At 30.7% G+C, this 26,659-nt stretch overlaps 1 protein-coding gene across 3 annotated transcripts; it reads right to left on the bottom strand.

The window, feature by feature from the left end:
- Positions 1 to 359: 359 nt before the first annotated feature.
- Positions 360 to 26,659, bottom strand: LOC107436875 (uncharacterized). Of its 3 annotated transcripts, none has more exons than XM_016048711.3 (2): positions 26,350 to 26,659; positions 360 to 3,301 (listed from the first exon to the last, which is right to left on the bottom strand). In XM_016048711.3, exon 2 carries the CDS (start codon positions 3,295 to 3,297, stop codon positions 847 to 849), a length of 2,451 nt encoding a protein of 816 aa, XP_015904197.1. In that variant the 5' UTR covers positions 3,298 to 3,301; positions 26,350 to 26,659; the 3' UTR covers positions 360 to 846. The 3 variants fall into 3 exon arrangements, with proteins under 3 accessions (XP_015904197.1, XP_071033387.1, XP_042904626.1); XM_071177286.1 differs by lacking the exon at positions 26,350 to 26,659 and adding an exon at positions 20,016 to 20,102; XM_043048692.2 differs by lacking the exon at positions 26,350 to 26,659 and adding an exon at positions 15,556 to 17,109.

Here is a 26,659-nt window from a genome sequence, read left to right as displayed (position 1 = left end):
GATACTAAGAATTATGATATAATAACTTTCTAATTGATTGTTCAAGCATTCAACGAAACGATTTCAAAACAATTGAAAAAAATGAATGCTTTATTACCAAATAACTGTTAACTTTCAAAATGTATGAAATAAATGGATGGCTTTTACACAAAAAAAAAACATTAATTAATCATACTTTACTCCTTGATATAAACCTTGAAAGTTTTCAGTGTTTTTCTATATACAACTACTTCCTTTTCACCCGTTGAAACATGATAGATTGCCCCCTCATTGTTTCTTTAACATTTATGCAATTTTTTTGAGAAATTAAAGCTGAAAGAAAAATTAAACATTAAGCCTATGAAAAATAAGGAAAAATATTTAAGATATAAATTTCTTTTATTTTGTAAGCTTTTTTTTTTCTTCAAAATTGTAAACACAAGTCTTAAAATCTATTTAAAATAATGGAATGTTTAATGATGTGATATGAGATTAGAGCAAGATGTATAATGATTGCACGGTGCACAAAAACATCACAAATGAATACACATACATGCACTATAAAAATTGAGCCAGAGTTTTTACAAAGTTTCAGTTTATAGTTGCTTTAAAAATCAGATCCTGAAGATTGTCAATTATCCACAATTATCACAAAAATTCTTGACTATGGTACATTCTTAATTGAGTAAAAGTCATAAAACAATCACAGTAGTTACACATTAAGTTCGCAATAATTAGCTTACAAATAGTTGAAGCTTTTTGACATTCAGTTAAACTTGCTTAAAGTGTTTATTTCACTGATTATTGCAGGTACATATAAATTCCAAGTAGCTCAGCTCAACTTTCGAACCGTAGAAGGAACACACTTCAGAACAAAGGCTTTACTTTTCTAATTGAACTGTTTGACCTAGAAGGTGTAGGAGAGATTGATCTTTTAAACCTCGTGAAAAGCTTTGACGAGAATGGTGTAGTAGAAAGATTTGACGTATTAGTCGATCCAGAATGGAATTTTTCTGAGCCTTTTCCTTTGAAATGATCGTAAACTTTGCTGGTACAGGAGAAACCTATGAAGATGAACAATCCTTGAAGAGTGTTGAGTATTACAAATAAATACCAAAGAGGTTCCACGTCAAAGTAACTAGCAACAAATCCAGTCGTCCACGTCAAACCCATGAGAAGAGCTAATCTCAAATATAACTTATAACTTTGTTTCTGGTTTTGATTTTGTTGTTTGAGAGAAGACTGTTTGGCCATGACAAGCATGCGCGCACTTGAAAAGAACAAACAAATATTGGCTGCCACCACTGCAATCAAAGGTGCAACAAAATATACTAGAAGAGCACGTCTTCTTTTAAACCAGCAACGAGGAGAAGCGAAATTCGGTTTATATTCGTCGGGGAACAAATCAGTAAACTCCGCTATGGCAGCAGTCACAATTATTAACATAGGCATGACCCAAGCAAAAATTGAGTAAAAGAAAAATCGCTTCAGCTGTTTGCCTTTGGCTACTCGAAGTTCTGTAGTCGCCATTTTCAAACATCGCCAAACATCAAAAGCCATCACCGTCATCCAAAAAAAAGAAACTTGAAAGAAATACACGGTCAAAAATGATATTGCAGAGCATGCTTCGAAACTAAGAACTCCAAGTGATCCAGTTAAAAAGCACAAGTACGCGCACAAAAGGGCAATGCAGTGCGATGCTAGATTTTTCCCTGAAAGATTTTGAAGCTCTGGCACCAAGAAGAAAACAATCAAATGAACTACAATGAAAATCATTGAGATTACTAATCCTACTGATGTAACATAACCCATTAAAGGCATGAACTTGAAATTGACCTCATCAGTTAAATGAGAACAAATTAAAATTGAACCATCCGCTGCATGGTACGCTGTAGGCTCATATGTTTTGTTATACTTCGGTACATAAATATTCGCATTAGGGAGCATGACATAATCATCAACAGTTAGTGATATCAACAAGCAGTTCTGAAGCTTGTTGAGTTCTCCGTGTAGAGGTTTGTCAATATTTGAATCAGCTAAACTGTAAACTGTTCGATTCGCAACGTCAAAAGTACCATTTTCAGCAGAACTCTCGCGGTACCCTAACACGGATTGGTCATGATCATCACTTGGACTGAGTTTTATCAGTTCAGGATCTTCCGAAATAATGGGACCATCACCGCTGTCAATGTCATCCACTTTATTTGAATTATCATCTAGGTCTGGTAACCCCCTTGGAACACATTCCGTTCCTTTCTTTTTGTAACCAGGTAAGCAAGCCAGACTGCGACAAACTTTGAAAAAGGGATCGAATATCTCGTCTTCCTCGCAAAATTGAATCATGCCAACATTGTTGCCTCTTCTATCATTGATATCCAATAACAAAGAAAATGCATGGGTGTCGTAAGTGCGATAAGTAGTAATTTCTCTCGACTCAGCAAATTTGCATGACAAGCGAGTTGTGTTGACACCATTGCATAAAGCACAATGCACATTTCTGTACTTGTCGCCTCCATGGATATATCTCGCACCCATATACGAGCGGCACATAGCGCGGACTTCCTCATTTTCCCAATCTGGTGGGCAATCAGATATTAAACCTGGTCTACAGAGTCTGATTTTAGTTTCTAGAACCATAGGCATAAGAGGATCAATTTCGCAGTCATGAAAGAACAAAGATCCATTGTCGCCAGTTAGGTAAAGTCCCCAGCTTTTGTCAGTGGAAGCCAAGTTTTTGAAAGCATATTCATGGGTTATATTCGGTGTGCTTTCGATTAAAGACACGGTCGGACACTCTAGCCTGGGAGTCCACAACACTAAGTTGTCGGTCATATAATTGCAAATACCACAGTAGTAGTTCTTAAAAGTTACTCCAGTCTGATAATTTGTAACAGGCATTGCTCCAATGGGATCCGTCACATCTCCAGGCATCAAATTTTCGCATTGATACCTGACGTCATCAGGGCCTTCGTAAGAATGTAAGCAGGTGTCGATCATGAAGACACCACCAAACTGTTTCATTTCGAGGCAATTGAAATCTGGCAATGAATATTTAACCTCGACATCCGGGGCATCGATGCAGCAATCGCCATAGTCGGCGCACAGATAATCACAGGCACAGTTTTTATCTTTTGGCAGAAGAAGTTCTCGGTTGCCAGATCTGAATCGGTCGTCAGGTTTCTGGCAGCTTTCCAAAGCAGGGCATATGCCGCCCATTTTATGTATTTCACTGTAACTTAGATGAACTTTGGCACTAACAGTCACAAAGGATAGGGCGATGAAGGCCAAGGTGAACATTCCAAAATACGTCTTTCCCATTTTCCTGTAAATAAATAACATTTATTAGTGTGTTTAGAAGCCAAAATAAAATAAAAAAAGTTTAATAACTATTATGAGCCACGATGGTTCTGTGGTTAGAGCTAGCTCGCTTCCCAATCGGTACCTTTTAATTTTTAAGAAACCGGTATCGGAGGCATGTGAATAATTCCAACTCAAGCTCTGATTCTTCCAACTTCACAGCCATATTCAACGTATCAGCAATACGGCGAAAAAATTTGGCATACTCCAAAAAGTAAAAAATGAATTAAATGTGGAGAATAGGTGTTGGGCAACTATATTTTTACTTTATGAATTCCATTTGAACAGTTTGCTCAATTTTGGGTTTACCATTATCAATGTTTAACTCTACAGCCTTGTAATTTAAATCTCTAATCTAGAAATCACGGCATCTCCGGGATTAAGCATTGGTACAAACTACCATTCGTGAAAGACCTCTTGATGGAACTAACCCTCATTTACGTTACACGGAGAAAATACGAAAACTTCCAACGGTTACCCCGACGGCGAGGGGGTTCTAACTCGTGAACCGTAGTCTACTACTGAGGATATTTTATAACAGTATTATGGTCGGAGCTAGCAGCGAGCAGAATTCTAATTTAACAGCCATCGCTGGGATTCGAACCTGGGTCACATCTTTGGGACTTGAGCTCTCTATCCCCTGAACCACGGCAGCTCAACTTTATTTTTGTTCTATGTCGTATCATTAAATATATTTTTTTCACGAGAAATTAATTTTAAAAGTCACTATATTTCTAACTGATCACTACTTTTTGGGACATTGAGACTTAAAAGAGAAAATAAAAATAAATTGCTTTTTAAAAAAAAATTCTTCAGAGGTATGATCTTTCATATTTTTCATTTTATCCCTGGGCGGTAAATAGATTGTAGCATCAAAACTAAAAAAAAGTACATTTTTCAGAATTGCAGACTTAGTAGTGATTTCAAAATAAAAATCAGGATTTTTTTTGGTACAATATACACATACTAAACTATTTTTAAGAAAAAAAATGCAATTAGTTTAGTTTTTTAAGTTGTTTTTTTCGTGCAACATATTTCTTTAATCGTTGGAGAAGAAAAAACATGAGCAACACTGAACGTTCTTGAATAAAAAATTAAGATTGGAACAAGTTGATCAGAAATAAATTTGCAAAACGGCACGATTTCACGCATACATCTCAGAACCTGAATTTTCTTAAATTCAATAGATACCTCAATATAAAAATAAATAAAGTTTAAAAGAATATTGAAAATTATATAGGTATTACCTATACAACCATAAATTACTTATAAACTAAATCGTATGTAATCTACATAGTGAACAATAAATGTATACAAAAATAAACAAATGATAAGAAAACGTTATATCGGCACTTGGTAGATTCAGAAGAGAAAGATCATCTAAATAAAATAATAATAATAAACTAAGAAATTAAACTATTGCTTAAAACATATGAAAATTTAAAAGTACTTTCGATTTTGAAATAACTGAAAAACAATATTTTCACTTCAATTTGACAGACGAGAGACTAAATTTTTTTTTACTTAAAAAAATTATTTAAACGCCACTACTTAATTTGGGCATATATAAAAAATGTCAAAACGTATGACAGCAAAATCGATGACTTTCTTCATCGATGACCCAAAGTTTCAAACAAGATTAACAACTAAAACAACCGAATCTTGAGATTTTTCTAGAATTAAAATTTTAGTACAAAAATCTGAAAAATCATGATAAAAAACTGAAAAATATTTTGGTATCAGGAATATCAGGACAAATACGAGCCTTGAAATTGTGTAGAAAATCAACGAAGAATAATATTTTTCATTTCAAAATTTAACAGCAACAAAGTGAGATGTAAAACTTAGTTACACACAGTTGAAGTCTCCAAAAACATTAATTATTTTTAGAATGCAAACGGTTCCAATAAACTTAGTTAACTCGGAACGGTAAGAACAACAATATTATCAGTCAGATTCTAAGTACACGGTTTCAAACCGGATATTCAAACGATAATTATATTCTCAAACAGATGTGCAAATCCAGTATACTTCCGGTTGTCCATCGCCTCAGTCTTGAAACAAAATGATGCATTTCGAAAGAACGAATGTATCAGAACTTAATTTTTGAGAATTGATAACCTTCATTTTAATTGTAATATTTAAAAGAAGGCATTAAGTTAATCGATCATTTCACACCCAAAACCGCTATATCATGTCCAATCGTGTGTTAAACACCTTGTGCAACCTATATTGCCTCCTGAACTGTGACTCCTCGTTGTTTCTTCAAAATTTATAGTCTGCGTGGAGATTACATCCTGGTTTCTCTTCTCTCTTGACCCCGTTACCTGCCGTTCTTTGGGTGGATTTTCCCTTTCGAAGTTATAAAAAAGACAAGACATCATTAAAATTCCATGGCCCCACTTGATGTTGTGCAAGCGAAAGTTCTTTTTATCATAAAAAGATTCGATGTTCGAAAGTGAACGCTGAGAGAAAGTGGAGGAGTTGTCCTATATTCGTGATTTTAGGGCCTCATGATGGGTAGGTGGCTATTAAAGAAGAAGACCCTCACCTTGGTATCAGATTATGATAGTGGTTGAAGATTAAATTTGACAGTAATTAACCTTCATTAAGGCTGTTTTTCGAATACTCTGTCGTCACATGGAATGACGCTTATTTGCAACTGATATGCTATTTTCATAACTGCTGCAAGTTAGAAAGAGTCATTTACAACTGTTAGGTCAAGTTTAGCCTATTTTTAGTCTGAAATTGGCGCAAAATCCCAATGTAAGGAAAAGCCACAGCTTTGTGAAAATGAAAGACGTTTGTGATGTATATTATTTTTAGTAATTAAAAAGTTACTTCTATGATACATTATTTGAGGACATAAGAATTTGCAAAATTTGAGAATTATTAATTAATTTTAATAATTATTCTTGTTTTTGGAATAATTTCGCAAAATTGGCGATTTTTTTCTAAAAAAAAGTTTAAAAACTTTCAAAATATTAAAGTTTTTTTTATCTGTTCTAAACCCCAGAGAATTCTAAATGGCGAGATGGTATAATTTAAAATTGTAGTTTTGCATGAAGTGCAAGACACTTAACTTAAACTGTGTCTTTTTTTCTTTCTCCTGCGCAAGAGTTTAGAAAAACATTTAAGAAGGAATGAATTAAAGATGAGGGAAGACGTTTTTGACCATTAATCGACCACCCTAACCTTAAAATACATATAGCTTGAGCTGAGTAATGTATTGTGAAATATCGATATTATTTCAACATCGTGATGATAGTCACGATATATTGTGAATACCATATTAAACGATAAGGATAAAATATATAATCATTAAATAGGACGATAATATCGACAAAAACAAATATCTCAAACAATAATATGGCGATATCAATAATTATTGAATACCATATTGTCATGAGTGTGGATAGTTCTCACTTGGTGGTGCAAATATTGTTTGATGTAAAAACACAGTTGATGAAGTTTCAATGGTAATCGAGCAATATGATTAGGTTAAAATTTAATCTCTAGAATCCGAAGCTAAATCTGTGTTAATATAATTAAAAAGTATTTTTTTCTTTTTTAATTCAATACATTTAAATTTTGATGCAACAATCTGTTTATTGTCAAGAAACAAAAATGATTCCTTTTTGGCACTCTTTTTAAGCTTAATTTTAATTGAATTAGGATAGAGGTTTTATAATTTAACACAGACGGGTTTAATGAAGTAATTCATAAATAATTTGAATTATTTCAATCCCCAATGAAGAGCAGCATACTTAACTTAGGCTGGAAATTTAATAAGTGTGAAACTCTTTATTTTGATAGCTTAAACTGTTTACATGACAACTGTTTACATGCACAATAATATTTATTAAATAATATAACAAGAAAAGTTGCATAAATTCCGTATTGTACAGGGATTAATTTTAAATGTGGCAAATCAATCTTTCTTAACTATCATAAATTCTGTAAATTTTTTTCCTGCCGAAGGATGAATCCTTAAACAAGAGCTTCATTGTCCAATAAAAAAATATTTAAAATCTAAAAGCCATTTCACCTTTCGTGGGCAAGAAATCGACGATGTGTGTTCCAAGGACTAATAACAAAGGCAAGGAAATAAATATTCCAATGGAATCTTAGAAATAACGTCAAGACTAACACTAAAATAAATAAACCTAATTTCACACTACTCAAAGATGACAGTTTGACAATAATGTCCTAAATAACTTAAAGATTTTTAAAAAATGTCGTTTATTTGATTTCGATAGAGAAAAAAAAAAAAAAAAAAAAGACTTTCCACGTATTTCGTCGCTTGAATTGCACAAGGGCGTCACTTACGTTCTGTCTTAGAAACTGGCTTCTCTATTTAAATTTATGAACAATGAAAAAAAAAACAGTGATTTCTACTTTTTGAGATATTTCATGAAAACGGAGGCCACCTCAGGGAATTTTCTAAACCGTGAAGATTACAAACACCATTACTGGTCTAACAAGAATAAAAAATTTAAAAAAAAAAAAGATATTCGGACGAGTCCGTAATTTTAAAGAAATTAATACACCATTCTATACTGTCGTCAGGAAAGAAACAAAAAATGTAAACCCAGCTCATAGACAAAAATGTCGAACGGGGATTTAATACGAGAGAGAGGAGTGTATATTCCATAGGATCATTTTAAATGAAAGCACAGAAATAAGCTTTTGCTACTTCCCTAGCAGAAATTAACTTGGACCAATATTCTCGAATCTTGGCTCAATAAGAATTCAAAGGGCCGACAGTGGCCCTACATAGAATTGTCAGATTCACCCAATGCAATGTTTCCCAAACTTATGACTTTTGCGTACCCTTTCTAAATTTTTCGTAACGCTGTGTACCACTAATAAAAAAATGAATGTACTTTTTACCATAAAAAAATTGCACAAAAGTTAAAAATCACAACTGGCTGTTGACACCACTAATTATTAACTGTTAACTCTGCAAAAAAAAGCCAATAGAAAAATACATAATCGTAAATTTTTATGGCTAGCTTTGTTTCGCATTAGAACGCATACCCCCACTAAACAGTTCCCGTACTCCTGGGGGAACGCGTACCACACTTTGGGAAACACTGACCCAATGAATGGTTGACCCTATAAAGCTAAGCACAAGTGGCGCTAGGGGTTAAAATTCACCTTAAGACTTCCGTGTCACTACTTCCGATTGATATTTACGCATAAGCGCCATACCAGGGCTCGAAAAACAGCCCGTCCTCGACGGTCAAAAATTCTCCGCGGACAACGAGTTTCTCGAATCCGACGTCCGCGCGGACGGCCATTTTCCCGTTAATATTCGTGATACATTTTCAATTTTTGTTATCTTACAAGAGTCTTGTAAGTTACAACATAGCAAAATGACCCACAATACAACAACATACTGCGCATATATTGATGTTTTCTCTGTCTGGGAGTACTGCAGCGGTTGAAAGGGGCTTTGCAGCAATAAACTTACAAAAAAACACAATACGTACTGGTCTTAAACAAGAAGCTTTAAAAGCAATTATGAACATCTACCTAAATGGAAAACCCCTTTCAGATTTCTGTTCAGAAACCTCTGTAAATCATTGGCTTGATTGTGCAACTGGCAAACGTCATATTCGATTCATTTAAAAAACGCAGTACCCTCGGATAACTTGACATTCCAGATAACTTGACCTTTGTCGTTTTAATTATTTCATAAAAGAAATAAATTATTTCATAAAAGAAATACTAGGTTACTATTAGTAACCTAGTATTTCTTATATTACTGTATAATGTAATCCTAGTAAGGATTAATTCATTGTGCAATTTATATAAATGTTTGTAATAATTAGGAGAAAATTATATTTTTATTTATTTAAAAGCGACGGGTTAGTTTCAACGGAGGACGGGTGCATTGTTGGACAAGCCGTCTTCGGGGACGGGTAAAATTTCTGAGCTTTTTCGAGCCCTGCGCCATACAATATTATACTTGTAGTGTTCACTACATTACGCGTTTTTTCAATTTAACTTTCAATGAAACAAATAACAAATATATTTGGAAGACCACGCAAGCATGCTATGATGCTAATCAAAAAATAACTGGAGACATTTTAAGCAATTATAGCCAAAATTATGGGATAAGACTCAAAACGTGGCAAACCATACACTTCTTGTTGTGATATTAATTTTCTTAAGTTTGTTGACCAGTTAGAATTTATAAATTACAGAAAACTCTTATGAATGGTAAAATTTCGCGTATATTTGATTAAAAAAATTACAAAAATAAAACTTCCTAAAATATTAAGCCTGTTTACACATCGCATCGTAACATATGCGGAGGAACACTGGAAGTTTTCTAAATTTCTTCCGGTCTTAGGAAGCTTGTTATTGTTTACATTCAGTTAACCATTCATATTTTATATTCATTATCCTATGTCGGCCCTATAAAAGGACCAATATTACAGAAGCTAGACATCCCAATATTGGTCTCTCTGTGCATGTTCATGTAGCTTCATAGCATAGTGAGCCAATTTTGAGCCCAAGTGGGGCCAAGGTAAAATTGTTGCACGAGTTGTTTATCTTAACAGTATTTTTCGAATCATTCGAAACACAACCATTTTTAAATCAAAACGTTTGAGTTAAAACGAAAAATATTAAAATTTAGTGTCTTTTTCTGTGATGCAGCCATTCCTGTTTTTTACGAAATTACTTACTAATTATTTGTAAGCTCAAAGCATTGGCAGAACTTCCAAAAATAAGGAAGAAACAAAATAAAATGGAAAGACATTAGTAACATTAATAAAATAGAAAAAATACAAAATAGGGAAATTTTTTGTGAAGTTTCATTTAAATAAGATCAATTACGTGTCATCAAAAAAGGAATTTCAAATACTTGAATGTGTCAAACGATGTTTTCATCACGTACCTCAAAAGAAAACATGCGGTTTAAAAAAAGAAAAGAAAAAGAATTAGGCCAAGAAATCAAAATATCAAATTATTTGCCATTGCTAGAACATTCTGGGGAATACCCAACCAACTGGGTTAGAACAACTTCACATTGCTGGTAAAAATCGACCGTTTATATTCCACAGATCCGCATTCTCCTGCTTAAAGAACCGTAACGATCTTAAAAATGCTCACACTTTCCCCCCATTACTTTCATAAATAGATTTCACTTAACTGATAGAAAGATCAAAATAAATAAAACTAACTCCACTTTCTGATATTTAAAAGTAGATTTGGAAAGATTGAAATTTGATTAAAATTCAACACGGCTTTGTTGAAAATAAAATATCATTAGGTTATTTATTTATATCTGTTTTAAAAACATCTTTGCCACTAATTGCACCTTTTGTTATGCCTGTGAATCTTAATAACCTGAAGTTTCTTTTAAGTTTTTACGTTTGACAATGAAATAAATTCAAATTCAATTTTTTAAACGAAGAAAAAATAAATTAAGTTTATGAATAGCAAATAAAAATAATTCTTCATGTTAAGAGGATGCTTTATAGCTAGAGAAACTCTTCGCAGCAAATTCTGCTTTATCTCCATTAGTATTTGAAAATTTTAACCCAAGAGAAAGGCGAATTTAGAAAACCTGGAATTAACCATATGAGATTTCAAATGATTTATTTTCCTCCAAGAATTTAGTGAAATCTTAAAATTAACAAAAGTAGTTACTCAGAAAATAGGATTTAGAAGTTTGAGTGCAATAATAATAGGTGAGGCATCAATAAAAAATTAAAAAAAAAAGAAACATTGAAGAAAGGTAACAAACATATTGTGATGATTAAAAGAACTAGAATTTGTCCAAAGCCCATGAAAACAGATACAATTTCAAAAATAAGAGTAACGGCCATGTTAAAAGGGATTGCTACAAGCCTGCACTTTCGAGAAAAACCAAAACGACAACGTCAATTGTGAGAAGATTGTTTTATTGCTTCCAAATTGTTGGATTCTCTTCTTCAGGCAGTCTAGAAAATTACTCGGTATTTGATAATCTCTGGTTGGTCTGGATAATCTCCAAAACCAAATTAAAGAAAAATANAAAAAAAAAAAAAAAAAAAAATTCGTAAAAATGCTACAATGTTAACATTGGCCTCTTCAATTTTGACATAGATTACAATAATTGCTTTTACTAATTTAATTATTGTAATGTTCAAATATTGCAATGCAATAAATATATCCCTTTCGATAATTTTTTTAAGATTATTGGAACATATTACGAAACTTATATTTTGAATTAGTCCATACAAAAATTTCTATACAAAAATAAGTATGATTTAGAATGTTTTAACAATTAGTGATTTTCATTTAAATAAAATATAGATTTATTAATTCTTTCTCAACTTATAAAACTTAATTTTAAATATACGAAGAAAACTTTTTTGATTACCAATTCTTTAACTTTTTACCACTATTTCCTTTCAGTTAATCTTAAAATTTCACACCCCTTCTTTGTATATTTATCGACTTAAATAGATCAAATGGAATTTTTTGAAATATAGTTTAATAATAAAACTTGAATAAATACAAAAAAAGTAAAATATTAATTTACTTTTAAATGTTAATCAAATTAGCACTTTAATTTCAAAAATTTACATTTAAAGTATTTCAAAGCAAAATAAGTATGATTGAGTAATGCGTCTGATTTTAATAAATTATTCGAATATGAAAATCTTACGGAAGATAAGACAACTCGATCAATGGCATCACTCTTTTGGACTGACGTAATTCTTTAAAATCCACAAAAAAAGAAAGAAAAAAAACCGCTTTTATTTGCCCGTGAACTAATAATACAAACAATTATGATATTTAACTACACACGACTTTCCTAGAATAGTTAGATTTGTATTGTTCTTGTTTTGAACAAAATTACATTGGATACAAATATGCATTCCATCCTAAAACAATATTTCAAGATAAATTTAAGCCACTCTTCGGGCCTAGGAATCAAAAAGCGGTACCATTAGTTTTCTTTAACCCAAATTTTTATTAATGGAAGGTGTTACTTGAAGTAAAGTGAACGAAAATGGCTATACCGAAAAAGCAAACGATCCTGAAAAACAAAATAAACTGGGTTTACGAGTTCAATAGATCAAACGACTTTCTACATTCGTGGTTCAACAATCCTAACATGATGCCACCTGTGATACAAATTTTCCCAATGAACAATAGCATACAGATTAAACTGTTTGATAAAATCATTGCCACTCGAATAATCCCTCTCTCAAACGAGTTTAGAAGGGAATAAATATAGAAGAAAAAAATAGAATCGAAATATAAATTGCATAAACGTGACTCCCTATTTCGAAGTCTTGTTTTGGTTTGGTCTGCTGTTACACAATGCCCAAAGGATATTAACCCGGAGATCCGCCTAAATATTTTTTTCTTTCTCTACCTCTCTCCTTCTGCGGTTTAAAAAGAAAAATAGAAAATTGTTTGACCTACTTTCTAAACTTGAAAGTTTTACAAATTAAATAGAGAACGGTTTTCCCCTTCTATTTAATTTCAATGAATAATAAAACTTACTATATCTTTCATTCAAGGTTGAGTTCTTTGTGTTATGGTTCTTATTGACGAATATAAAACTGTCCAAAAAGTGTTTTAAAGTGTAAATCTTACAAGCACTTGTCACTTTCAAATGAAACTAACATATACTTAAGAAAAGTAAAACAACTGCAATACTGCAACAGTTCGTTGTGGACCAGAAGGTTATGGAGGTTACGGCACTACAATTTTGCGACTTAACGACATGATACTGGAAATGTGATCAGCATTATGCACTAATACTATGAAGCTGATTCAAATCGATTTGAAGCAAAAGGTTAGAAGTCGCCACTGAGGATCAAACTTCAGCCCTTCACGCTAACAGTTCAGTGCCTTTAACCACGGAGCCATTGCGACTCTTAAAGCACTTTACATATACTAATAATAATTACATTTTACTAACTTAAATATTTCACGAGTGAAAAGTAAAATCAACTAATACAAAAATAAAAAAACGTTTTGCCAAATTTACTTGATTTAAATTCACAATCTTAACTGTAGTATAGAATTTGACATATTTATATATATTAAGAATCAATAAATGCAGAAGAAAAAAAAATATAAAGTAAAATTTTTATTTTTAAGTAAAATTGTTCTTGTCAAAAATTTCTAAGATATTAAGGCACAGTTTTTAATAAAAATAATTAGTACTAATAACTTCTATTACAGGCTTAAGGTAGATAGAAATTGATTTCAAAAAATGTTTTTAATCCTAATGTTTTAAAAGTTGAAGTATTCATATTTAGAACCATTTAAAAATTAAAATTGTTAACAATTTTATCTTTGTTGTCAAGAAAAATAAATGAAAGTGCCAAAGGTAAGTTTAAAGCAAAGATAAATATAATTGGTCACATGAAAGTGCCTTAAAGATTAAAAACTAATTGGTCAGAAAATCCTTATGTTTCAAATTGAAATAAAATTAATAGTTAGAACTACACAAAAAGTAAAATAAAACAATTAAGGACTTATGTGAAGAAAAATGAATGAAAGTGCCAAAGGTAAGTTTAAAATAAAGATAAATATAATTGATCACATGAAAATGCCTGATAGATCGAAAAAATAATTTCCTATCTGAAAGCGTGGTATGCTATGTAAGGATTGCAGGTTGGCAAACATTCTGTCGAAAATTTCAATTATCCCCTAATTCAGGACGATAACTTCAAATTATTAAAACCATATATTCGTTACGCTTGGTAACAGTATTTTACAAAATGCACGAGAGGCCTCTCTCTGGTATTGCTTTTCAACTATATCTGTAGGTGGTAAAAGGTCACCATGTTGGTTACAAGGTTAAACAGATAAAAATTTGGACAGCTACTCGATCATTCTTTGAATGAAAGAATCTATTCAATTCTATGACCCCACAAGATTAACATGGACAGAATAATTGACAGCAGTAATTGAAAACCTGAGCACAAATTTAGTTACACTTCGACAGTTGGGGATCCGTTAACAGAATCTTGGCAAATTATCTTATCGTGATAACACACATCTATAAAAAAATTAATTTTTTTTAACACGTTTCATTGGAAAAAGGGACCCTTCACTATATTTTTCATTTTAAAAACGGAACCGATGACGCTATTAATTGGAGAATGATTCTATAAGCAATGATAATCTTACTAATTTAAATTGAAAAAGTTAATTTAATTTTTAATTGAAGATTAACTATGCACATCATCCCTTTGGCAGAATTTTTTCAGGCTCTCTGCGACAAAACTCTAGCACTCATATCCTTCTGCAAGATAGTTTAAATAACAACAAAGATGCGTGTTCCAGATTTAAATTAACAAAAAACGCTGTGCTTACAAAAAAAAAAAAAAAAAAAAAAAAATAAAAAAAACATTTTTATTCAATGTGAAATATTTTTTAATTCTAATATTATGGGTAATATTATCGCATTTTGTTGGGGGGAAAAACTGCACTATCGCATTTCGAAAATACCGCTTTTTGAAAATCATCACATTAAAAAAAATAATTAAAAATCATGAAACCTCTAGCTGTAATTACCGAAAAACAAATAGAGGACGAAGTCACGCGAATTGGACTCTTCAAAAGGAGTTACACAAGTTCGTGTTTCGTTTCAAGATTTGATTGTTGTAATAAATAATATCGGATTTTAAAAACTAAATGAAAGTCAAAAGAAATAATTGCCAAAAAAAATAATAAAAGGATGGATTCTATTCACTCTATGGATTTACGATACTATCGGCGTAAATTAAACGCCACAATAAGAGATTATTTAAATGCGCAATTCAAATACTCGCAAAATTCTGCAGAAATGAAAACCAAACTTCTTTCTTCCCAGAAGAAAAATCTTTCTGCAAGAACTTCTGAAACATTCTGCGACAATGTCGCCATAGGGCATATCAGTGCATTCAAATAGCCCACTATCAAAATAGTCGGTCTAAAATTCAAATGAGCTGAAAAATACAAGCATACCCAGCTACGCAAATTTTCCGCTAACGCTAAACACGTTGCTGCAAATGACGGCAATAGTTTGTCTGATCTTTGGTAATATGCAAATAAATAGCGGCAATAGCAGTCTTATTTATTTTAATTAATAAAAAGAGAAACATTAGTAAGAAGTGTGCTAATCCATTATTTATTAATTATTCAGTAATGCAACGGAATAATGATTTAACATTACGTCATTTGCTCTAGGAAGAGAAGTAGTACTAATACCTTATTTTACATCGCACTAGAGCTGCACACTTTGCTATTGGCGACTGCTGAGGATGATCTGAAGACATGCCATCAGAAGTTTTTCTTTATCCCGCTTTTGTAAACCGCGAAGTAGAACACTTCAATGTAAAGTAGTTTGACGATAACCGATACCGCACATCCTCGGTCACTTCACAAATTGATCAAACACCCGCTCACTGCCAGTGATGCTTAACATCGATGATCTACTGGAAATTGTGTCTGAAGATTGGGGGGGGGGAGCGATTAGCAAATGACGGTTACAGCGGTCGACCGTTTTTACGGAAAAACTGCGACAAAGTGTAATAATTTTCATTTCCAAATGTATCACCGACACTCAATTTCATACTGCAGTCAAGAAATTGAGAAATAAATGTGCGGCAATGTGTTAAACAATAAAAAGAAAGATAAAAAAAAATTTAAAAAAAAAAGCTATCATGCCCAATCTCCAAATATAAAAATAACTTAGCTAGTCTAAAATTAAATACATGTATTGTATAGTCCACGTTAACTTAATCTGGCATATTTACATTTGACATAATGAGTAAGAAAAAGGAGTAGAAAGTGTAGGTTAATCGCTAATTATGGTACAACTAACCTTCTTCATTCTTTGAAGATGAAAGAGAATCCGTGGGCTATTCTATTGCAAATAAAAGGTCGATGAAGTGGGTTAAATGATAGATAGCATTGTTTAGATGAACTACATCACTTACGTAGAGACAGAGGACAACATGGATAAGGGCCGACCAGAAAATTTAAAATAACACAACTTTGTTATGCTTACATCCAAATTCTTTTTTCAGATTACATAAAAATAATAATAATAATTCGTCTTTTTCGTTTTCTTCTTTGAGGGTTTATCTTTTTTTAAAATTTTGGATACAGCTCAAATAGGCTTGTTTAATAATGTTCATCTCGAAATGCGTGTTTAAAAAACGGACATGGCTCAAAATGAGTGTTTAAAAAAATAGACACAGCTCAAAATGCTGCTTTTTGATGTATGACCCAAATTAAATAACTAAACGTGGACATTCATTTCACACAACTTACTTTTTCTTTCTTTCTAAACACTGGGGTCGAGTATAGTATATAATGGATATAACTTTTCAGGTATATCTTTGTATTCAGAACATTAAACAGTACAGCGGTTTAAAGAAATCTAAATTCGTACAACGTCAAAATTGGGGAATGAAATACCACGTCCATTTTCTTTAACATAGATTTCAATCAGCGTCTTGGATAAAAAGTTTATCAGACCAACGAAGTCAGATATCACATCGAACTTTCTAAATGGCAAACGGGTTTAAAAAAAATAATCTGAAAACAACTTTTTTTAAAATTGCGCTTCAATCGGTAGTTAGTTTCAATTTCATTTTAGAACTGGATCTTATTTTTTTTAAATTCATAATTTTAAAATGTGGATTCTTTATTCGAATTCAAAGAATACAACTTAGACCTTTGACGCAGATGGGACACCTGGTGTCTATTTTAAATATATATTTCTTTCAGGCGCTTTAATTACAAGCAATATATTTAGACGCTCTTATTTTGGTTTCTGATTTAAAAAAAAAAAAAAAAAAACAGTCAAATAGCTACTTAGAAAATATGCTAGATTATCGGAATTATTTTTGTACTAAAATATGAAATACAAAAAAAGTAGTTTGAAAAAAAATTTGTTTCATTCATATTCAAATATTATCAGCAATTGATTTTATAAATAGAAGAATATTCAATAATGAGTAACTGTTTCTCTAAGATCTAAATAAATATGAAAAATTATCGTTTGGAAGTGAGCCACGTTAGGAATCTTTTACCTTTAATAGTGGAAAAGTCACCAGTGGTTGTTTCATGCAGTAATTCGAAACTATCAAGCAATAAAATGCTAAATAGAATTTTTTTTTTTTTCAATTAATACAAAACAATGAATAATCATCCAAACTAAAATAAAATAATGAAAAAAGTATGAAAAATATGTTTTGCAAAAATTCTACTTCGAAAGGTTAGGAACTCATCAAAAATTATTTTATCAACTAAAACAGGGTTTCTTAACCTGTGGTTCATGAACCCCTAAGGGGTCCATGAGTCATATTTTGGGGGTCTGCTAAATACTCCTAGTTTTTAAAACGTTTGGAAGCCTACCCATTGCTTGTAAAGCGATCTATGGCAGCTATAATTCCGTTTGCTACGGCGTATCTTTGCGAAGCGGGATTTTCCACACTCGTGACAATAAAAACAAAACATCGAAATCGATTGAATGTTGAACATGATATGCTCGTTGCTTTGTCGAAAACTATCCCCCAATTCAATTTGTTAATTAAGGAAAAGCAGCAGCAACCTTCACGTTAAAAATTTTAATTATAAAAATTTTTTATACTATTAAAATAATAAAATTAAATGTTTTCTAATAATGGATGCTTTTTGCAATTAATTTTTTCACATGTCCGTGACTTCTTAAAAAATTTTAAAAGGGATCCATTATACCAAAAAGGTTAAGAAACACTGAACTAAAACATCTTAAATTCATAATACCAAATATATAACATTTATGCAATTTACAGGGTCATCTGTCACATTAAATTATTACAAAGGTTCTAATATTCCATAGGAAAAACCTCAAAAAATTTATACTATACTGGACATTTTATTTGCAAAGACAACCATCAACCCTGAAGAATAAAGGTCTAAATTTGATTGTCGATTATTAAGCGTTATAAAATATAATTGAAAATGCACAAAAAGCCGAATTTCTATCATAGGGCCATTCACTGCCAAGAATAACACAGAAAAAACCATCCTCTGAGCTCATAGATAAAACTGTTGCTTCTTTTTCAGAAATGCAATAAAATTGCGAACAATGCTTTCAGCACACAAGAATAACTTCAGTTGACTTTCACCAACTCTAAAAGGATATCCATCATATGACTCACCATAACTCTACATGGGGTTAAGAAATCCCAGGGATCTTCACCTCCCCTACTTGTTATCTGGACAGGAAGTAGACTGGCTGACGAATTTGGAGGGAAAAACATCAACCAAAGAGAAAATAGTTTTTCCCTTTCATCTTAAAATATCTTATCAGAATCATTCTGTATTCATTCATGTGAATAGATGACCAAACAAAACAGAAGAATAGATATTAAGCTAAAATGATTGCATTTATACTTTTATTAATGGTGTCAATAATAGATACAAGACTAATAAATAAAATAAAAAATGAACAGAAAAAGTAAAACAGAAACGAATAATAGATACATTGCATAAATGTTCAAGAAACTGAAGCGGAAAGGCATTACATGATTGAAATCTTCATTCATTCCAAAAACACACAAATTGAGAATAACAGTCAATCTGTTTCAAGAGCTCAAAAACAAGCGCCCATTTTCAAGACTTGCCAAACACAAATGAGAAGAAACAAAAAACGAAGTCAGAAAACTACAGTAGCCGAGAGACATTTTGGATACGAAGCATTGCATATCTTTGAAGCTAATGAAGTTTTTAAATAAGTATTAGCAAGTAATATCTTTAAAAAAAATAATAATAAAATAAAAAAAAATACATAAGTTTAAGAGGTGTTTAGGTTATTTAATTTTTCATACTTATCTTTAAAATTTCGTCTTCAGTGGTTTGGTGAATTGGCAATAAATAACGAACGAAAAAAAAGTGTTTTTAAACACATGTCAGAAACCATAATAATAAACTGGTAATTTGTCTCTATTACTAAACGCAATAATTGAAATAAATTTCGTTAGTCCAGCCTAAATATTGATGGAGATACGAAATTTTTTTTTGCTAGACCTTTATATATAAATTTTAAAAAAATAGGAGCACATTTAACAAAATTATTTTAAAATTTGAAAAAAAGTTTGTTAAAAATTGAACAAGATGTGAGCGATCAAGTTGCATGCGCGGAAAAATTCCCATAATTTTGAAGAGAATCGTGTTTGATCGCTAATGAATAAAATTAGATTTGAATCTTGAAAATATAAAAAGTTTCAAACAAATAAAATTAAGCACTTTTTACTAACGTCCAGTGAAAAAAGCACCGAAAAGCTTTTCAAAACAAAAATATTTTTTAAAAACGCTACGTACCCTATGTTATTATGCTTCCCCTAAAATGTCATTACCTTTGCAATATATTAGGTTTTTTTTTTCTTCGATACTTGAAATCAGTCCGATAAGTGAATAGTGATAGTGCATTACCCCTTCGTCAACAAAAATAAGCAAATCACAAATACCTTAGATGCGTACATAAAATATAAAAAGGCTTCAACTAATATTCTTGTAGTACCCTGATTCCGTAAACTCGATTCCGTAATCAAGTCGAAAATTCTACGAAAATTGCTCTAGGTAAACGTAAGACTCGATTTCTCTTGATGCAAATTAATATTAGAGATATATTTAAAAATATAATCCAACAATAAATAAAATATTTAAAGACTTACCACTTTCCAATATAAAATTAAAAGAAAAAAAGAAATCAAACAACGACGATTTTAAGTAAAAATATGTGATGCGGAACTCTAGTAAGTCCACTGCTGTATCATTGGGAGAACAGCCAGGAGTTAGTTACCAAGTGGACATGGCATGACCGATGGAAATACCACACATTCCATAACAGCATGGGCTAAATGCCACAACAATATTATTTTATTCGTTTCGGTCGGTAGCAGCCCTAGGCGAAATATTAAGGCATTTTATCACAGCTTATAAAAATAATGTTTTGTTTAACAAAGTATATTGGATATTTTATTTAATTTCAATCATATTTTCATTAATTGATTTCGCGTTTAGCGACCATAACTCTGATAAAATGTATAAATAATACTTGATATTATTTAACAATACTGCAACTGAAAATTTTTAATACCACTAACAATAAAAAAAAGTTACTATTTTTATTTAATTATTGCAATATATACTGACTGAATAAATAAAGTCAGTAATTGTTTTTTTTTTTTTCAGTCAAAACTACTAAAAACAAATGAATTACAAAGACAGAGAAAGGATTTGTTGAATGAAAAGTAAATAATTCCTGGCAGAACGAGTCTTTATTCCTTATTCTCAAGTAGATATTTAATAAGTTTTAAAATTACTCGTATTGAAATAAATGTGTGCAATATCGAAAAATATTAATAGATAATAAAACAAATTATTTCACATACTACAATGAGCATATTAAAATATGAGTTTATTTTCACCAATTTCATCAAATAAATTAAAGTAATAGCTCTTCAAAAAGAGCTTTTTCTTGATCTCTTAAAAATTGCTTAATTGCTAAACGCAGAACTCTTACTAAACATATTTTTCATATTTTTATAACTATTTTGTATTAAGTCAAAATAAGCAAAAAATATTATATTAGCATTTTAATAATTTATTGTTATGAAATACAGACTGGCTAGGAAGCGATTTAAAGCTTAAAGAGAACAAAATGGATCTTCAAAAACAACACTAATTCAAATAAAAAACAAAGTAGCTAAAACTGAGGATGCCATTAAATGAAATTCACAATAAAACCTTCAATACAGACAAAATAAAACTAAGTACTACACCAATGGACAAAGGAAAAATATGATAGGGTAATGCATTTACACCGAGAGAAAATACAACTAGGACAGAATTTCTCACTTTCTGTTTAAGTTCACCGCAATTGTATTTCACTTATGCACAGAATAACACATTCTTTAGCTCAAAAACTGGTCTCCAAGTCAAAATATGCAATCAGCATTTTACCAACCTTGATTGCACAATTAATTCTCATAAATCAAAATAATCAGTTATAAGATTGGACTCCATGAGAAAATTTGTGATTGCTAGATTACCAAACCGAAAACCATCAGATTTAACATGCCGACAAAGAAACGAACCTAACACGTTTTCAAGATAAGAATGTCCGAAGAATAAACTACAACAATTTCAAGATTAGATAAGGATAGCCATCTTGATGGAACGATTTAAAAATCATCAGAAACGATTGGGTTGAAAAGACTGATGCAATTGTAACAGATTGGTAAAAATATGCAGAGAAATTTCATATTTAAATAATCGTCCTGCGAAAGCCTGTTCAAATCTGCTCAATACATAGCCATATTCTGACACTGACTTTGGATGACGAGACCAATGGGGTGCCACATTGACCAAAAAAATAAAAAAGAAGCAATTCGTGCTATTCTATGATTGAGCAAACAATGTCAGATATAAGAAATACTTTCTTCAGCATCGCATAAATGTAAAAATAATAACAAATGAAGTTTTTCCAATACTTAAATAAAAAAATAAACTTGCGCTATATCTCCATATAGCACCCTCAGTGCAATACTTAAATGTGTGAAATGATAATTTGAACTTTCATACATAATTAAATTAAACTACTTTTTCATCAAAAATTTAATTAGCCATCTTAAAAGTAATGTTATGATTTTGAAGAACCCAGAAAAATCTTTAGCTGGCTTTAGATAGGCTAAACTGGACTAACAGTCACGAGCAACAGGTGCAAACTTGCAGCAGAAACAGCAGGTTACTATTCGCAAAAACGCATCATTTCATAATACGACGGAGCCTTCAAATGTTTTGTCAGTTTTATACCCGTTGATACAGAATTTTTATTTTACATTTTTCTTGCCTTTTTCTTGCAACTTAGGTCAAAACAAGAGAAAATATTATATTTGGCATTTTAATAATTTATGGCAGGGTTGGCAAGATTTTGCCGCGGGTGGAAAAAACCTTGGTAAATACCGGTAAAAACCGTCCTGGCAAAAACAGGTTTTTGCCAAGCAACGTGGCAAAAACCTATATTTTTCAAGATGAGAGGACAAAAACACATTTTTGATACAAAATTATTCCTAAAATTGAATAATATACTATGAATATAAATAATTACAAAAAAATTAACAAAACTATTATTCCATAATTAAATGATAATGTATCATTTTAGTAGTTTAAAACATTATTGATTGGAAAATTTGTGATTATTCTCTTTTTTCCAGTGAAATGAACTTATTTTAAATTAATATAACTATAATTTAAAGCATAAAATATCTATCAACATGTGTAGTTAATTATTGTACAAATAATAATTTTTTATAATAAATAATAGTATTATACAAATAATAATATTTATTNGAGAACAATTACCTCCTTATGATTGATTTAAATTTGTTTCAAGTATTTTGTAATAATATTTAATTAGCAATTTAGATAATATGGTTTTTGCCGGTTTTTACCAGTTTTTTGCCACTGCCCTGGCAAAAACCCCTTTTTGCCGGCAAAAACTCCAACCCTGATTTATGGTTATGAAATACGCGAAACATCGATGTCTTTTTCTGCTTTGAAGGGTAGACTCTTCCAAACACAGCTCACTTCTAAATAATATTTTTTTCAAATTACATCTAAGATCTAATTAAATTTAGATCGAAGCGAAACACTTATCGATAAATCTTTGAATATGAATGAAAAGAAAAAACTCTAAACTAATCTTTTTGGACTTTATATTTTAGTACAAATGTAACTTCTATAATCTAACAGATTTTTTAGGGATTATTAAACTGTTTTTCATAATTAAAAAACACAAAACTATATTTTTATCAGTAATTAGCGAACAAGAAAAAAATATATAAAAGGGGCATCGGTGTTCCACCTCAAAGGGTTTAAGGTTAACGCAACTATTTACCGCAAAAACTGATCTTTTGTAAAATACTTTATCCTTAACAAACAGACCTTTCATCAAATTTTCCATTCTAAAAATTAAATAAATAAATCACTTGCGAAATTCTTTGAGAAACGGAGTCGATTTCTTTTAAATTACTTTAAAAATATTTTCACATTAGCAAAAATAGGGTCCTGACAGAAAGAACCTAATCTTACAACCAGGGTTGGCAAGTTTTTGAGACATGTCGGCAAAAACCCCTCTGTCAGAAACGTCAAAAACCCATAGTCTTGGTAAAACTGTATTTTTATTTGAGTTTAACTGCTTATAATTTAAAATTAATTCATTTTTGAGCAATAAAATTAGAAAAAAAGTTGTTAAAAGATATTTAAGAACAGATTCTTGCATTTTCCCAACATGAATATATCAAAACATACTATTTGAGGTAAAATATTAGGATACTAAACAAAATTTTCAAAATTTCCAAGCATCATTTTGTTTGACATACTACATTACTGAAGAATGTCAAGATTGATTACTTTCAATCATAAAATCTTGCTATGAGAAACACATGTTCTCATAAATAGAAAGCCTCATAAAATAAACTTTTCTTATCAATTTTGATTTTACACAGAAATGAGACATGAAAAAGCCTGGGAAATCCTTTTAGAGTTTGAATATTTCTATATGAATGTATATCCTTCTATAAGAATACATGTATATAGCTCCAAAATCAATAGCAATAATTTACAACATTCATTTATAAAGGCAATTATGTGAAAATATATTGTCCGCTATATGCCCTAAATTAAAGAAAACAATAGGTTTTTGACGGTTTTTACCGGTAAAAACACGGTTTATACCACTTTCATGTCAAAAACCAATTTTTGACGGCAAAAACCCAACCCTGCTTACAACAATTTCTGATTTAGAAAATTATGTAATTTTTCACGTTTTTGTTACAAAAACGAACATTTCACATAGAGTCAGGAATAACCACCTTGATATAATTAAAAGAAAATGTGATAAAACTAACAATATTCGATGACCACGACACTGTACTAGCCTCCGGTTTTATTGATATAATGGGTCTTTTGTCCGAATTTAATTGCAACAAAGATTACTTATCAATTCCACACAAAAATTCCACGATAATTCCAAGTTGGAATCCACTTTTAATTGTAACATGCACGTTAATTTAACAATAACAACAGATTTGTAATTTTAAGACTGAAAATTATCTAACTTACAAAATTTAGCGTTTGTTCAGAGACAGATTGATGCCATTAACAAAATCAATTCGACGCGATGCATGCACAATTGATATAAATTTGAAGCTGCGATTGAATGTACGATAAATATGAAAATAATTTTTAAAAAACACCTAAGTGAGATGTTAATATTAGACACATAACATATATACAAACTTCAAACAAAACTAATACTTTTTAAATCATGAAATCCAGTAAACGAGTCGCAACATGTATAGGGTAAAATTAGGAAATTTTGTTACTGTCCTGATTTAACATGTTTAAAAGTAGCCATTTTTTCAACAATTGATTAAAAAAAATATTGATAATAATGCATGGTAGTATTTATTTTGAAGCATATCTCAAAATATGGTAAACATTACTAGGAACGGAAACATTTTAAGCATTTATTCACGGAAACATTTTAAGCAACAACAAGTGTGAAACAAAGTACTTCTCAGAATGGTACAAATAATTACAATTCCATATTTATTAAAAAAAATATGCACACGGGGTCCTTTTTCGACGAAAAAAGTGACAATTAACAGTAATTTTTTAAGTCTTGTGGTCGATATCAAACATTCATTTTCCCCTATTATTCAAAATAAAATTTATCCCAAGTTTAAATACGTGATGAAATGTATGGAAATATATAACATATTTCGTTCAATTAGTCACAACAGGACAAAGTTTATTTAAAAAATCGTGTATGCAAAAGTATGATTAAAATTAACTAACATATCCTGACGTATGAGTATTAGTATCCTGATTTCTATAGGTAATTATCACTTATCTACAATTAATTTGCACTATTTCTAACTATATTTACGAGTATTAAACAAAAGACGCGTTCATCTTAAAATCTTTATGCAACATGCACAGAGTTTATCAACAATTTAAAAAAAAATTAAAAGTAAAAATTTTTAAAAGGCATATTATACACTTTTGAAAATTTAAATTCATACGTTAAATCTGGATCATTTCTCAACTAATTAAATAAAAGAAAGAATTATAAAGGAAAAATATAAATACAAATAGGATTTAACTGAAAATTGTTCAACAAAATTAAAAACTGCTATTAAATTTAAGCGAAGTCAATAAATATTTTAATTTTGTGGGTGATATATAAATATAAATAGAACGATTGAAAGTTTCAGAACAAATAGACTAAATAACTATTGAAAAACATCACACTAAATTGTATAATTAGAAGCTAATCTTCATCGGAAGCACTTATTACACCATACAACACTGAAACTGAAGAATCTTAACTTGATATTTGCTAAATAAAATTAAAAAATGCTATTAAATTTAAGCAACATGAACAAATATTTTAAATTACATGTATGATAATGGTTTATTTACTTTTACATAAAAGAATGGATTGATTGAGAGTTTCAGTGCAAATAGACTTAAAAACAATTGAAATCTATCGCAGTAAATTGAAAAATTAGAAGCCAAGCTTCATCGAAAGCACTTATTAGTGAACATCAAATAGAATCTAAACATAAGCAGAATACAATTGAGAATAGTTAAATAAAATTAATAATCGCTATTAAATTTAAACAATATCAATAAACCTTTTCAAAAATAATGCATGACAGTGGACATTTTTTAGTTCCTTTTAATGATCGGTTAAAGTTTCGGTGCAAATAGACCTATTAAATTTAATCACTTTTAAAATCGATCACACTAAACTGCTAAATACAAGCTTCGTCGAAAGCATTGCCCATATTAACACATAAATGATTATAGAAAAAAAAAATCATAGATTTAACTTAAAAAGCTTAAAGACATGAAAAATCTTATAAGTGTTCAACAGATATAAGAAGAAAGTTCACTAAAATCATGACAAGTAAATAAAAGAAAAGATTATCTTACCCAAATCTACAGCTGCAATATCAAAATATTTACACACCACGGCAGTCACACAAATTAAATCAGAATATTATCCGTTGTCAAGCCAGAACTTACAAATCATTTTATTGTACAAAGCTTCGTGCGAAAGTCAGAAGTGAGAAACACTATCCAATAATTCGAATTTCTAAAAACACGTGCTTTCACAACAGATTAGCAACTAACCTACTGAGCGAACTTTTCAATACTGGAGCTTCGAACACTTCTCGCAACTGCAAGAATCGAACAAGTTTGTGACTCACTGCGGAAAGATTTTCAAATCTTCGGAACCCCA

Source organism: Parasteatoda tepidariorum, chromosome 2 (assembly GCF_043381705.1).
Source record: "Parasteatoda tepidariorum isolate YZ-2023 chromosome 2, CAS_Ptep_4.0, whole genome shotgun sequence".
Lineage (NCBI taxonomy): Eukaryota > Metazoa > Arthropoda > Arachnida > Araneae > Theridiidae > Parasteatoda > Parasteatoda tepidariorum.
Note: the sequence above shows the minus strand (reverse complement) of the source record. Positions and strands in the feature narration are given on the sequence as shown.